Source organism: Mus pahari, chromosome 3, assembly GCF_900095145.1.
Source record: "Mus pahari chromosome 3, PAHARI_EIJ_v1.1, whole genome shotgun sequence".
NCBI classification, from domain to species: Eukaryota; Metazoa; Chordata; class Mammalia; order Rodentia; family Muridae; genus Mus; species Mus pahari.
Window position 1 is genome coordinate 15,772,055 of NC_034592.1, and position 13,244 is coordinate 15,785,298.

General features: G+C 48.7%; 1 protein-coding gene across 2 annotated transcripts in view; it reads left to right on the forward strand.

The window, feature by feature from the left end:
* Positions 1-13,025, forward strand: part of Gbgt1 (globoside alpha-1,3-N-acetylgalactosaminyltransferase 1 (FORS blood group)) — a 21,821-nt gene extending 8,796 nt beyond the window's left edge. The window contains exons 1-7 of one of the 2 annotated variants that reach the window (XM_021194784.2): positions 3,490-3,654; positions 4,255-4,423; positions 4,962-5,027; positions 9,141-9,191; positions 9,271-9,306; positions 10,155-10,289; positions 11,711-13,025. In XM_021194784.2, the coding sequence (XP_021050443.1) occupies positions 4,353-4,423; positions 4,962-5,027; positions 9,141-9,191; positions 9,271-9,306; positions 10,155-10,289; positions 11,711-12,395 (1,044 nt within the window). In that variant the 5' untranslated portion in view covers positions 3,490-3,654; positions 4,255-4,352 and the 3' untranslated portion in view covers positions 12,396-13,025. Of the gene's footprint in view, positions 1-3,489; positions 3,655-4,254; positions 4,424-4,961; positions 5,028-9,140; positions 9,192-9,270; positions 9,307-10,154; positions 10,290-11,710 lie in introns of those variants that run through there. The other variant, XM_029536633.1, reaches the window with a different exon arrangement.
* The last annotated feature ends 219 nt before the right edge of the window (positions 13,026-13,244 follow it).

Consider the following 13,244-nt stretch of genomic DNA (forward strand, 5'->3'; position numbering starts at 1 on the left):
AAAAAAAAAAAAAAAAGAAGTTGCAAAGACTCTCCTTTTTGTCCTTTAACCACAGGCCCTTTGGGGAGGAAGTGAATTTGAACTCCCAATTTGGTGAGACGATCTCATCCCAACAATGGGTAGAGGCATTCAGGCACTACGAGGACCGAGTGGGATACCCCGCTCACACCCAGGTCCATGGATGTTGCTTACTCCCAGTAGCCCCTTAGACCCAAGAGCTTTTGGAGGACATAGGTCCATCAGTTTGTAGCAAGACCAAGTGTTGTGCTCCTATGTCCACCGAAAAACAGGTGGGCTTCCCCTCCACTTTGAGAGTTACCCTAGGTTCGGGGAGGGGATCCGAACCCCGTCCCCACTAGTCACTATCTTCTTCCTGCTCCGCCAACACCTTGGAGTGCAGGGCTCTCTTCTTCTTGGCTTACTAGGACATTCTCCTTCCCAATGTCCTTTTTCTTTGCAGTATGCACACTGCCTTAGCCAGGGGCTCTCTTCCGTTGTCAGGTACCACCTTCCCAAATTCTCGAGGCTCTAGCTCCCCTCGCCACGGTGGCCAGGATTTATGAAGATTCCTTTCTTGCCTTTAGCCTCTTTTCAGCTCTCTAGCTTCCTGCTCTTTCTGTCTTCTCTCTTCTTTTTCTTCTTCTGTCTCTCCGTTATAGAACACTCTCTCAGCTATTTGCACAAGCTCCTCCATGACTTACCCTGTAACCCTTCTAACTTTTGCAAGCTTCTTCTTAATATCCTTGGTTGACTGGTCAATAAAGGCCACAGCAATGGTAGCCTTATGTTCTTCTGTTGTAGGGTCATAGGGCATAAACTGACAGAATGCCTCCACCAGGTGCTCAAGGAATGCTGAAGGGGATTCCGTCAAGCCCTGAACCGTTTCCCTTAACTCCGCCAGATTGGTAGGGCGCCGTGCTACCCCTTGGAAAGCCACCATCTGTCTGGTGATTCTCAGGTGTTCCCTACCTACACGAGTGTTGTAATTCCACGAAGGCCTAATAAGGGGGAACCCAGCATCTATCTCATTAGGCAGAAGAGGGGGTCTCCCACCCGTTCCAGGTATGTTTTTTCTAGCCTCAAGGATAATTCGCTGTCTTTCCTCTATTGTGAAGAGTTGGCAGTCATCCCAAGTAGGTTGGTGGGAGAAGAGAAGAGAATCCAAAAGATTAGTCAGAGCTGGGGGCTTTCAGAGAAGGGGGTCAGAGCCCGAGGGCTTTCAGAGAAGGGGGTGTTATAGAGATCAGCCGAGGAAAAAGGCCAGTTGGTTTCCTTGGTCATCTGCGAGACCATAGGCCTGGAGGGGTAAAATAGGGGAATCAGGGGTCTCCGCCCGCCTGCTCCGTGTCCCCGCCGCTGAACCCTGTACTGGGGGGCTGGGTGGAAGAAACCTCTGGCTCTTGGAGAGCCTGCCATGCAGCCAGGGGCGCCGTGAGCTCTGGGGCAGGTGCCCTTCCCTGCGGGGCTAGCACAAGGGCTGAGCAGGAGGATAAGGTGGAGGATCCAAAAGAAGTAGGTCTGCATCTCCGGAGGACAGAACGGTCTTCTTTTCCGTCTCAGTTTTCACGGCACACACTCTCGCCAGACCTGGATCTGAACGTGAAACAAAAGGGCAAAGCCACGCAGGGGGCGACAAAACCAAATCCTCCCAGACAACCATATAGGGAACCTGGTCGGGGTGTCCCCCTGGTCCCAGAAAGATCCTCTCTTTAACTTCCTCTGTCTTGTCTAGGAGGAAGGAGCCCTCTGGTGGCCGTCCGGTCTGATAGGAGGGCCACTCCGAAGCACAGAGCCTGCCACTTTTTAACTTCAACAGACAAATTGTGAGCCCTTTCTTTTACATCCATCCAGTGGTCAAGGGTAATAGTCAGGAGAGTGGAAGGGGTCTGTTCCATCATCTCGTCCAAATAAAGTGTCACAACTACACCACAGGAAACAAGTAAGATAACAAGACAACACAGGGCACCCTACACTCGATTTCCAGAGAAGCCTGACACTGTTTGTACCAGGCAATTGCTGAACCCTAGCAGCTGCTGGGTTGAGAAGGACCGGTTCTGATCCAACCTCCCAGCGTGACTCCAGTGCGACCTCCAGCGTCCTTTGGCCCATGACATCCGACACGTCTGCCCATCACAACAGTAACCTGGATGGGGTCTCCTAGAGGACCCCAAAACCTGAGACCAGTCCAAAACCAAACCTGAAACCTGAAAACCAGTTGTCCCCTTCCAGGACTTAACAGATACAGTGGACGCAGACAACATGAAACAGAAACTAACACAGACCTGCTCAAGCGTACCTCCCATCTCTTTGCCAATTGTGGGTCTGGGGGCGCACAATCTTGCTGGGGCCTCCAACTGTTGGACCCCAGGGGCCCAAGTGTTGAGAACACGACCCCCAGAAACACAGCTTGATGACAGATCGCTGCAATGGCAAGAGGTTTTTATTCCGACGTGCACGTGGGGTTGCTCGGCCTCACAGGGAGAGTCAACCATGATTGTCAAAAGTACAGCTTCTTATACTCTTTTGAAGGGGGGTTACACAGCTATATTACTATTGGCTAGCAAGCAACAGTATAGTTTTAATTTTAGTGGTCAGTTATTGATGTGCCAGAAACTTTGTCAGCAAGGTCGGTTTATCTTAGAATTCAAACTGAGGCAGGGGTCCCAAGTACTGTTATATTTTGTTATGGCTAATTCTCTCTTTTTTTTTTTTAAGATTGATTGATTGATGTAAGTACATTATAGCTGTCTTCAGACATTCCAGAAGAGGGTGTCAGATCTCATTAAGGATGGTTGTGAGCCACCACGTGGTTGCTGGGATTTGAACTCTGGACCTTCGGAAGAACAGTCGGTGCTCTTAACCGCTGAGCCATCTCTCCAGCCCATGGCTAATTCTTGAGAGCAGCTAACCTTGCTCTGGCAGCTGTGGTCATCATGACAGCTAGTCAGTCCCTCCAGATGGGGAAGGGGCCAGGTGGTCTTGAACTTGTTTACATTGGCAGGGAAAGGGAAAATTCTTCAAGCAGCAGGGGGAAGGGAGAAGCTCTGCAAGCAGCTTTGGTGCACATTAGCCAAGCTAAAAACTCTGTTTTTTCAGACTGAGAAGAGACAGGGCCTTGGCCAGATTCAGAGACTCTGGTTCTCCCTCTCCTTGACTCCCTGAAAGTTTTTCTCCAAAATCATATCTCACATCTCAGCCTGTGTTGGGAGACCTACGATCCCTGCCTAGGAGCTGGATGTTCTGCAGACTGGGATTTAGAAGAACAGAGAAGTTACTGACAAGGTTCAAGCACAGGCAGGGCAAGGCTGAAGGCATGGATGGGTGGGACTCAGGTGGCTTCCAGATCGCTAGGTACTTGCCCACTCCCAGACTTACTTTGCTCCGCCCCAGAGACCAGGAATCCTGCTGTGTGCTGGGCTGGGCTGGGGAGTTGTGCTCTGGGAAAGAGCCCAGTTCCTGTTTTCTGGGCTGAGGTTTGCTCCTACTTCCGTCCTAAAGCTTGGTCAGCTCAAAGGGAGTGGTTCTATAATTCCAAAGACAGTCTCATCTGCCCTGCCCTACCCGACTGGGTCCTTGCACCGTACCCCACCGCAGCCACTGAGGAGGAGGAGGAGGAGGACATCCCAGTGCCAGAACAAGCCAGACAAAGTTCAGGTACTCCTCTGCAGCCCCAGCTTCTGGAATTTAGTCCCATCTTGGACCTGCAGGGTTTGGGTCTGAGTTCGGCATCTGCTTCACAGTTCTCAAGATGGAGCTTGAGGCTAGTGAGGTGGGAATGGTGAGTTGGGAAGGGAAACTGGGGTCCCAGAGGGCAAGAGAGGGAACAGGTTTGCCAGAACAGAGCGCGCAGAGCCCTAACCTCCAGGACTCTGGGAACTTTTTCCGATTTCAGGCTTACCACACTCTCTGTGGCCTGTAGCGTTATCTCGTCTTCCCCCGACCCTTTGGTGGTGAAGAACCACCAAGCAAAAGGTTTTTGAGCCAGATTGCTGAAGCACCGGCTGCCTGTGTCTCAAAGCTCAGGCCCCACCTCTCCTAGGTGGCCAGAAATAGCTTTAGGAAATTAAGTGTTTGCGTCCATGAACTGAAGTCACTGGGGAATGCTGTCCCAGTCCATTGCTAGGTGGTCCTTTATCACTTTGTTGATGAATGGACAGAGCCTAGACATAGACCACTGCCTGGGGGTGACATCCTAGCTGCCACTGAGCTCCAGGCCAGCTGAAGGAGGGAAATAATTGGACCATTTCTTTGCAGGTGTTTCTAAGACCTCAAGTGAGGTAGGCCTAGAGCCTGACAGACCTAAGGTCCTAGGGGGTCTCTGAAAGTGCCCAGTTTCTATTCAGCACCCAGTGATGACCCGCCCAAGACTGGCCCGGGGCCTGGTGTTCTTCCTGCTTGCTGGCACAGGTCTCTGGGTCCTGTGGTGAGTTGCTCCTTGGAATCTCTTCCATGCCCTTCTCAGTTCTCCTGCCTCCTTAATGTGATACTCAACCAGTTTCTCAGGACCCATCAACCCTCGAGGCTCAGGATCCTCCAGCCTCAGGCAGGCTAACTGGTTTTGGCCTTTGCGTTTTGCCATGATTTGGTTTTTCCCAGCCTTTTATTTGCCATGTTTTCTGCCTAAACTGTCTTTCAAACCATGTTGATAAGAAACCTTGTTCATGTTCCTAAAGTAACCCCTATTGGCCTTGTGGGGAGTTAAGGCAACTGCATGTCTCCTTACTGTTTGTCTGTGGGAAGTCATGCTTCAAGGACCTATCCATATCATGAGTGACTAACTATGTGGACAAAAAGACAGCTACACACTAGGCCCTATGCTAGATATGGATCCTTACTCTTCAGTCAACAACCATGGAATGACAGGACTTTTTCCCAAATGAAGGTCATTGCTCCTGATGAAGTGCACAAGTGATGCCATCCTTTAAGGCAGTATAGCATTTAACAGGTGTTTTCCTTTCTAGGAAGTATATCAAGGACTGGCTGCTGGTCTCCTACATACCCTATTACCTCCCCTGCCCAGAGTTCTTGTAAGTATTGGATAAGAGGATTTGGGGACAGTGTGGGGTGACCATATTTGGAGAGACAGGAAATCTTTGAGGTTGATGTTGTCTAAGGGAACCTGTAGCCTTGACGTATGGCTCCGAGCAGTGCTACTTAGAGCCGCCATAGACTCATGCTGAGAACCGGAGATTCCAGCCTTCTACTGTCCTGCTGTGCTCAGCCTGCTTTAGACATGTTACACAGCTCCAGGTCTCCCTTGTTGCTTGCTGTGTGTTAGATGGGAGGGTAGACATGCCCCTCCTGGGCTGATGCTGTGAGGCGCCTGATGTTCTGGTACTTAGAAGGTGGTCAGTAAAGAGTCCTGTTAGGAAGGAAACTCTTGCTCCATTTTGTGTGGATGCAGGGAACTGAGTGGCATTGGGCTAAAAAGGCCTTCCCCATTTGGTGAACCTGTTTGATAGCCAAGGGAAAAGATCTTTTGTGTTTCATAATAGCTAAAGAAAAATTAAGCATCTGAATTATTGGCTATTTTATAACATGGGTGATTGATTGATTAATAGATTGATTTTTCTGAGATACAGTTTCTCTGTGTAGCCCTGGCTGTCCTGGAACTTGCTTTGTAGACCAGGCTGGCTTCAAATTCAGAAATCCACCTGCCTCTGCCTCCCGAGTGCTGGGATTGAAGGTGTGCACATCACCACCCGGCATGACACATTTTATTAAAAACAGAATGATCCTTGTCCAGGTGTTTATAACAGGATCCCACAGTTCTGGCCTGTGATCAAGGAGCCACATGTGCTGAGTTTGTTGATGGTTTCTTGTTGGCAGGTGTCCAGGCTAGTACAGGCACTGTATGCTGAGAGATAGAGGGCACTGTATGCTGAGAGATAGAGGGCACTGTATGCTGAGAGATAGAGGGCACTGTATGCTGAGAGATAGANCACTGTATGCTGAGAGATAGAGGGCACTGTATGCTGAGAGATAGAGGGCACTGTATGCTGAGAGATAGAGGGCACTGTATGCTGAGAGATAGAGGTTTGTCTATATATTTTGGGCTCTTATTTTTTGTTTTGTTTTGCTTTGTTTTGTTGTTGTTTTATTTTTTTGAGATGGGGACAACCAAGCTGACCTTGAATTTATTATTTATTATTTATTTATTATTACCTGGGATTAAAGGTAGTATGTATTATCACACCTGGCTATTATTATTATTGTTGTTGTTGTTGTTGTTGTTGTTGTTGTTTTAGACAGAATTTCTCTGTGTAGTTCTGGCTGTCCTAGAACTCACTCTGTAGACCTAGCTGATCTTGAACTCACAAAAATCAAGGTCTTTGCCTTCTGATTGCTAGGATTAAAGGCATATGGCACCACCAGCTGGCTATTATTATTTTTTAATGTGCTTAAGTGTCTACATGTCTATGTACCATGTGCCTAGTGCCACCAGAGGCCAGAAGAGGGTGTCGGATGCCCTGGAACTGGAGTTGTTGGTGATTGGTGAGCCACCATGCAGGTACTGGGAATTAAAACCAAGTCCTCTCAAGAGCAGCCAATTCTCTTAACCACTGAGCCATCTCTTCAGTTCCTATACAGGATCTTATGTAGCTCAGGCTGTCTGCCTGTCTTAGTCACTGTTCTGTTGCTGTGAAGAGACACCATGACCAAGGCAACTCTTATAAAAGAAAGCATTTAACTGAGGGCCTACTTGCAGCTTCAGAAGTTAGTTCATTGTCATCATGATGGGGAGCATGGCAGCATACAAGCAGGTATGATGCTGAGAGCTACATCGTGATCTACAGGCAGCAGAGAGAGAGAGGCTGGGGCTGGGCTGGAACCTTGAAACCTCTAACAAGGCCACACCTGTATGACCTGATGAGGACCATCCTTATTCAAACCACCACACTGTTCCACTTAGGTTTCTATTCCTGTAACAAAATGTCACAGCCAAAAGTGGTGTGGGAGAAAAGAGTTTCTTGGCTTATATGTGTCCATCATAGCCCATCACGAAGGGGAAGTCAGGCAGGAAGCTGGAGGCAGGAAATGATGATACAAAGGCCATGGAGAAGTGCAGCTCTGTAGGCTTATATTTTTCAAAACCTACTTTAATAATGGTTCTTAAAGGCTGGGCATGGTGGTGCACGCCTTTAATCCCAGCACTTGGGAGGCAGAGGCAGGTAAATTTCTGAGTTTGAGGCCAGCCTGGTCTACAGAATAAGTTCCAGGACAGCCAGGACTATACAGAGAAACCCTGTCTCAAAAAACCAAAACCGAAAAAACAAAAAACAAAAAACAAAACAAAAAACAAATAATGGTTCTTAAACCATCTAACCTCCCTTCTAGCCTGTCACCCACCAGAGGTAGTGGAAAGGAAAGGTTAATAGGGCAAAGGAGAATGTGGACCTGTTTAGAAACAGTTCTTTGGAATGGTATTCTTGTGCATCATTTAACGTAGCTAAAGCATGTCTGGACTTGTAGGAGAAAAGAAATTATTGTCGGGATGCACAGAATGCTGGATCCTGTTGTGACATCCTCTACTTGATTCTGACTGCCTCCTCAGAACACCTTTATTTTCTGAGCAGAGACACAGTAGATAGAGTTTAGAGAATGGCATTAAGAGCAGAGACAAATCATGAAGGGACAGATACTTTGCACTCATCGTATTGCCGAATACCTTTCTGGAATAAGCACTCTGACACCAAAGAGAGTGGAAGAGAGGTGTCTCCTGAAAGGGACCCAGTTTGTACTCACATTTTATTCTCTAAAACCACAGGGCAAGGCAGGCAAGCAAACAAGATTTTACAGAAGCGAATGTCACTGTCTGCAGGCAGTTAAGGGCAGAGACACTTTGGTTTGGTTATTTCTCCAGCTCATCCTGTAGCAAGTGAAGTCATGCTTGGCAAATAGGCAATTCAAGCAGTGCTTTAAGTAAATCACTAAATAAATCAATAGATCAGTATTTAAAAATTGAGTTCGGGGCTAGTATGGTCTACAGAGTGAGTTCCAAAATAGCCAGCGCTACACAGAGAAAATCTTGTCTCTAAAAACCAAAACAAAGCCGGGCCATGGTGGCTCATGCCTTTAATCCCAGCACTCGGGAGGCAGAGGCAGGCGGATTTCTGAGTTCGAGGCCAGCCTGGTCTACAAAGTGAATTCCAGGACAGCCAGGGCTATACATTGTTCTACTTTAAGAGGAGATACTAGTTCATAGAGGTAGAGGCAAAGTGGTGTCAGGGCCTCAATGGGCAGGTCCACAGAGAGCTACAGTTTGATCGATCTAAGTTTTAGAACAACAAAGAAATCTCTCTCTCTCTCTCTCTCTCTCTCTCTCTCTCTCTCTCTCTCTCTCTCGTTTTGTTTTATTTTTATTTTTGGTTTTTTTCGAGACAGGGTTTCTCTGTATAGCCCTGGCTGTCCTGGAATTCACTTTGTAGACCAGGCTGGCCTCGAACTCAGAAATCCGCCTGCCTCTGCCTCCCGAGTGCTGGGATTAAAGGCATGAGCCACCATGGCCCGGCTTTGTTTTGGTTTTTAGAGACAAGATTTTCTCTGTGTAGCCCTGGCTATTTTGGAACTCACTCTGTAGACCATACTGGCCCCGAACTCAACAGAGATCCCGCCTCTGCCTCTCGCTGCCTCTCTCTGCCTCTCGCTGCCTCTCTGCCTCCAGAGTGCTGGGATTAAAGTTGTGTGCCACCATGGCTCTGCCAAAAAAACATTCATGGCACAAGTAATAGTTGCCCCACCATGCCAGTGAGCTTTGCACCACAACATAATTGAAAGAGGACCATCAAAAGAGCTCAGTCAATAAAGTGCTTTTCTTGCAAGCTTGATCACCAAAAGCTATGAAATCTATGGGTATGGTGGTGTAGATTCCCTTACGTCTTCATGCTGAGTTGGTAGAGACAGGTAGATCTCTGGGGCTTGCTGCTAGCTGATTAACCTACTCGGAAATTTCTCAATAAGGGAGAGATTTTTCTTTTCTCAAAGAAAAGGTGAGGCAACTCCCCCTTGAGTGCACATGCAGCCTCTCCAGTGTATCTTAAACCCCCACCCCCACTCCCATGCCTCTTTCTCTTAACCCTTGTGTCTATGCTTACAGTAAGGTATCCTTGACAAGTCCCCCTCTCTCTCTTTGCCACCAGCAATATGAAGCTGCCCTTCAGGAAGGAGAAACTGTTCCAGCCTGTGACACAGTAAGTAGACCCTTTCTCCTTGGACTCTGGCCCCGGGAGTGGGAGGTGCCTCCCTCACACTGGCTCTTCTTGTTTACAGGTTACAGTACCCTCAGCCTAAGCTGCTGGAACACGGGTAGGTATCAGGGAATGACCTGGTAGTGGCAGGGAGGGGACCCAGGAGATCCAGAGTAGCCAGGGGATGGTGAGGATGGTGGAGGGACCAATAGCAAAGGGGACCTGGGCTCCACCTGTCACTGACTGTGTGACCTTAGGCAGTTGAATCTGCTCTGAGCTTTACCTTTTGAGATCATATATTACCTTCTTTGTACACGGTTGGAACAGTAAACAGTGGTACTGTGCAACATGCCTTACTTAGAAAGGGCATGTGCCGGGCGTGGTGGTGCACACCTTTAATCCCAGCACTCGGGAGGCAGAGGCAGGCAGATTTCTGAGTTCGAGGCCAGCCTGATCTACAGAGTGAGTTCCAGGACAGCCAGGGCTACACAGAGAAACCCTGTCTCGAAAAAACTTAAAAAAAAAAAAAAAAAGAGAAGAAGAAGAAAGAAAAGAAAGAAAGGGATGCCACCTGTGGTACTATCACCTTATGACCCCAGAGCACTGGTTCTCAACCTGCCTAATACTGTGACCCCTTTAATACAGTCCTCATGTTGTTGTGACCCCCAACCAAAAACTATTTTGTTGCTACTTCATAACTGTAACTTTGCTGCTGTTAGGATTCATAAACGTAACTATCTGGAATGCGACTCATGTGGGGGTCATGACCCACAGGTTGAGAACCACTGTTCTAGATACTCTCTGTGTCCATCCCAACTCCCAGGCTTCCCAGCCCTAGCTGGAGAAAGCTGTTGTTATCTCCGCTTTCACATGGGGAAATCGAGGCCCAGCAAACAGGGCTAAGATGCTGCCCAGCCTTCCAAACAGGGAGGCAGGCTTCCATGGCCTGATCCTCCCCTGTGTCAGACCCACAGAGCTGCTGACACTTACCCCGTGGTTGGCACCCATCATCTCCGAGGGAACCTTTGACCCGGAGCTTCTGAAGAATATGTACCAGCCGTTGAACCTGACCATTGGAGTCACCGTGTTTGCCGTGGGGAAGTGAGTAATGGATAAGGCAGGAATGGGACTTGGTCTCCTTGAGCCACAGGGGCTTATGGTCTAGGGAGAAGCCAGCCTGGCCAAGTGCTGTGGAGTGTGGGGGAGCTTTCTGATATAAGGCCTCACCTGTCATGGAAAAGGAGAAGCCCAGGTAAGGATCAGCAGGGTATGGGGAGAGACTTCGTCCTCCCTACCTCTCCCTGTCCCTACCTGGCCTTTCCTTTAAGTCCGTCTGGAACTGTGTTTGGGCCCTAGAACTTAAAGTACTGGCCAGGTGAAAAACGGACCACATAGGTGAGGTGAGCCCCTGGTTTTAGGGATGGATTCTGCTGGATGTCCCAGTGTCTAGCATTTAGTGTCTGCCCCCTGGTAGCCTCTCAACTATTTTCGTCCTCCTGGTGTTCAGTATGGGTGTTCATAAAGTGGTCAAGTTTCTGAGCAGAACATTAATAGAGATCGAAGGAATCCCAAACAACTATCCCAAAGGTAAAGGCTCTTGCCTCTAAGCCCAGTGACTTCAGTTCAGTCCCCAGATGGGAGGAGAGAAATAACTCCTGGCAGCTGTCCTCTGCATGCACACATATAAATAAATAGATAAATAAATAAATAAATAAATAAATAAAATTAAAAAAAAAAAAAAAAAAACGAAGGAAGCATGTCAGACACTGAGGAAGACAGCCCAGCTAGTAAAATGCTTTCATGCAAACATGAAACCTGTGTTCCATCCCCAGTATCCATGTTGAAAAAAAAGACACACACAATGCACATGCCTAGAATCCTAGCACCAGGGGTGCAGACACAGGGACATCACCGAGCCTTGCCACCCAGCCAGCTTTGCCGGATTATTGATGTCCAGATTCATTAAGGCCCTATCACAAAAAAATAAGACGGCACGTGGTGGTGATGCACTCCTTTAATCCCAGCACTTGGGAGGCAGAGGCAGGAGGATCTCTGAGTTCGAGGCCAGCCTGGTCTACAGAGTGAGTTCCAGGACAGCCAGGGCTACACAGAGAAAAACCCATCTTGAAAAAAACCAAAACCAAAAACCAGAGCAAAGAGCAAGGAAGGTGCCTAGTGCCAGCCTCCAGGACACGTGTACCACGGGTGACAAAGACCAGTCTCAAATGGGTGTCACACACTAAGTATCCCTGGTATCGCTAATTATAAACACCTGGACCAGAAGTATCTCATGGTATAGAATTTGTGTAGACTTTAACAATTTACATCTTAATCCAAAACTCGGAAGCAGGGCTTTCAGATGAGTCCAACTCTGACAAGGATCATGGGAGTTTGACAGATAAGGACCCCAAGGTAAGAACTCAATGACTTCCTGAGGTGGAAAACTAGTGTGCAGGCTTCAGCGCATCCTGGGGACCCGGGCAGTTGTGGACAGCAGTGGCTAACAGAGCTGTCATCCCCAGGTACACCTGCTTCATTCAGCCCTTCCTGGAGACAGCTGAAGAGTTCTTTATGCGTGGGTACCAAGTACACTATTACCTCTTTACCAGTGATCCTGCAGCCGTTCCCAGAGTTCCCCTGGGCCCCGGTCGGCTCCTCACTGTCATCCCTATCCAGGGTTATTCCCGGTGGGAGGAGATCTCCATGCGCCGAATGGAGACCATCAACAAACACATTGCCAAGAGAGCCCACAAAGAAGTGGATTACCTCTTCTGTGTCGATGTGGATATGGTCTTCCGTAACCCATGGGGCCCCGAGACCTTGGGGGATCTAGTGGCTGCCATTCACCCGGGCTATTTTGCTGTACCTCGCCGGGAATTCCCTTATGAACGCAGGCAAGTTTCCTCTGCCTTTGTGGCAGACAATGAGGGGGACTTCTATTATGGTGGGGCACTCTTTGGGGGACGAGTGGCCAAAGTGTATGAGTTTACCCGGGCCTGCCACATGGCCATTCTGGCAGACAAAGCTAACAGCATTATGGCAGCCTGGCAGGAGGAGAGCCACCTGAACCGCCACTTCATCTGGCACAAACCATCTAAAGTGCTGTCCCCAGAGTACCTCTGGGATGAAAGGAAGCCTCAGCCCCGAAGCCTGAAGATGATTCGATTCTCCTCAGTAAAAAAGAATGCCAACCGGCTGAGGAACTAACAGCCAAGCTAAGACCCGCCCCATGCCAAGCCCAGCTTAACCCTCGAATATCTCAGTATACCAGGGGAGTCTAACCAGGAAAATGGATGTAGAGACAGTGTAAACTATGAGATGTTGTGTACCCACAGTCATATAGCAATCCAGCACATGATTGGTTGGACAAGAGGGAGGCATCAAAATAGACGGCCTTTCAGGCCTCCCACGCCTACCCAACAGGATGGATGGATGTGCCTTCTTGAGGCAAGCTGGGGAATCCAGCTCTGCTCGGAGTGCCTGGGGGATGCTGCCCTCGATTGTTAGTTAAATATTGATGTTTAGTTTTGTTTTAATCTGCGACGGTGGAGATCCAACCTGGGGGCTTGCACACTGAAGGGAAACACTTTGCCCCTGAGCTGCCTTCAGCCCTGCCTGCTACCTTGAAGCTGCACATTAATGCCCTCATCCCAGCAATGCTGTCCCCCTAGCCATGGGCAGCTGTGGATACTCAGGATTCCTGAGCTAGGTCTGAAACAAACCAGGCTTAGCTTTCCTCTGGTCACCTGCATCCCATGGTGAGCCACACTCTCAGGTCCTAGATGTCTACTTTGTTACACGGTTTGAGGTAGCTTTCAATAAAGATGGTGTATACTAGATCCTGGCCAGGATTTTACCTGCACAGTGGACTCTTTTTCCAGTCTGGATAGTTCTGGGGAATACAAGCTGGCTGGATTTCAAACAATCAGTGTGGGAAGAAGTTTGGTTAATGGTTATTCTAGGAGATAGAGCTAAAGCCAACTGCTGCCAGTTCTGGGAGCCTGAGTAAGGCGGGGTCCTGTGGACAGATGTGCCACACCTAGAAGGTAGCAGTGA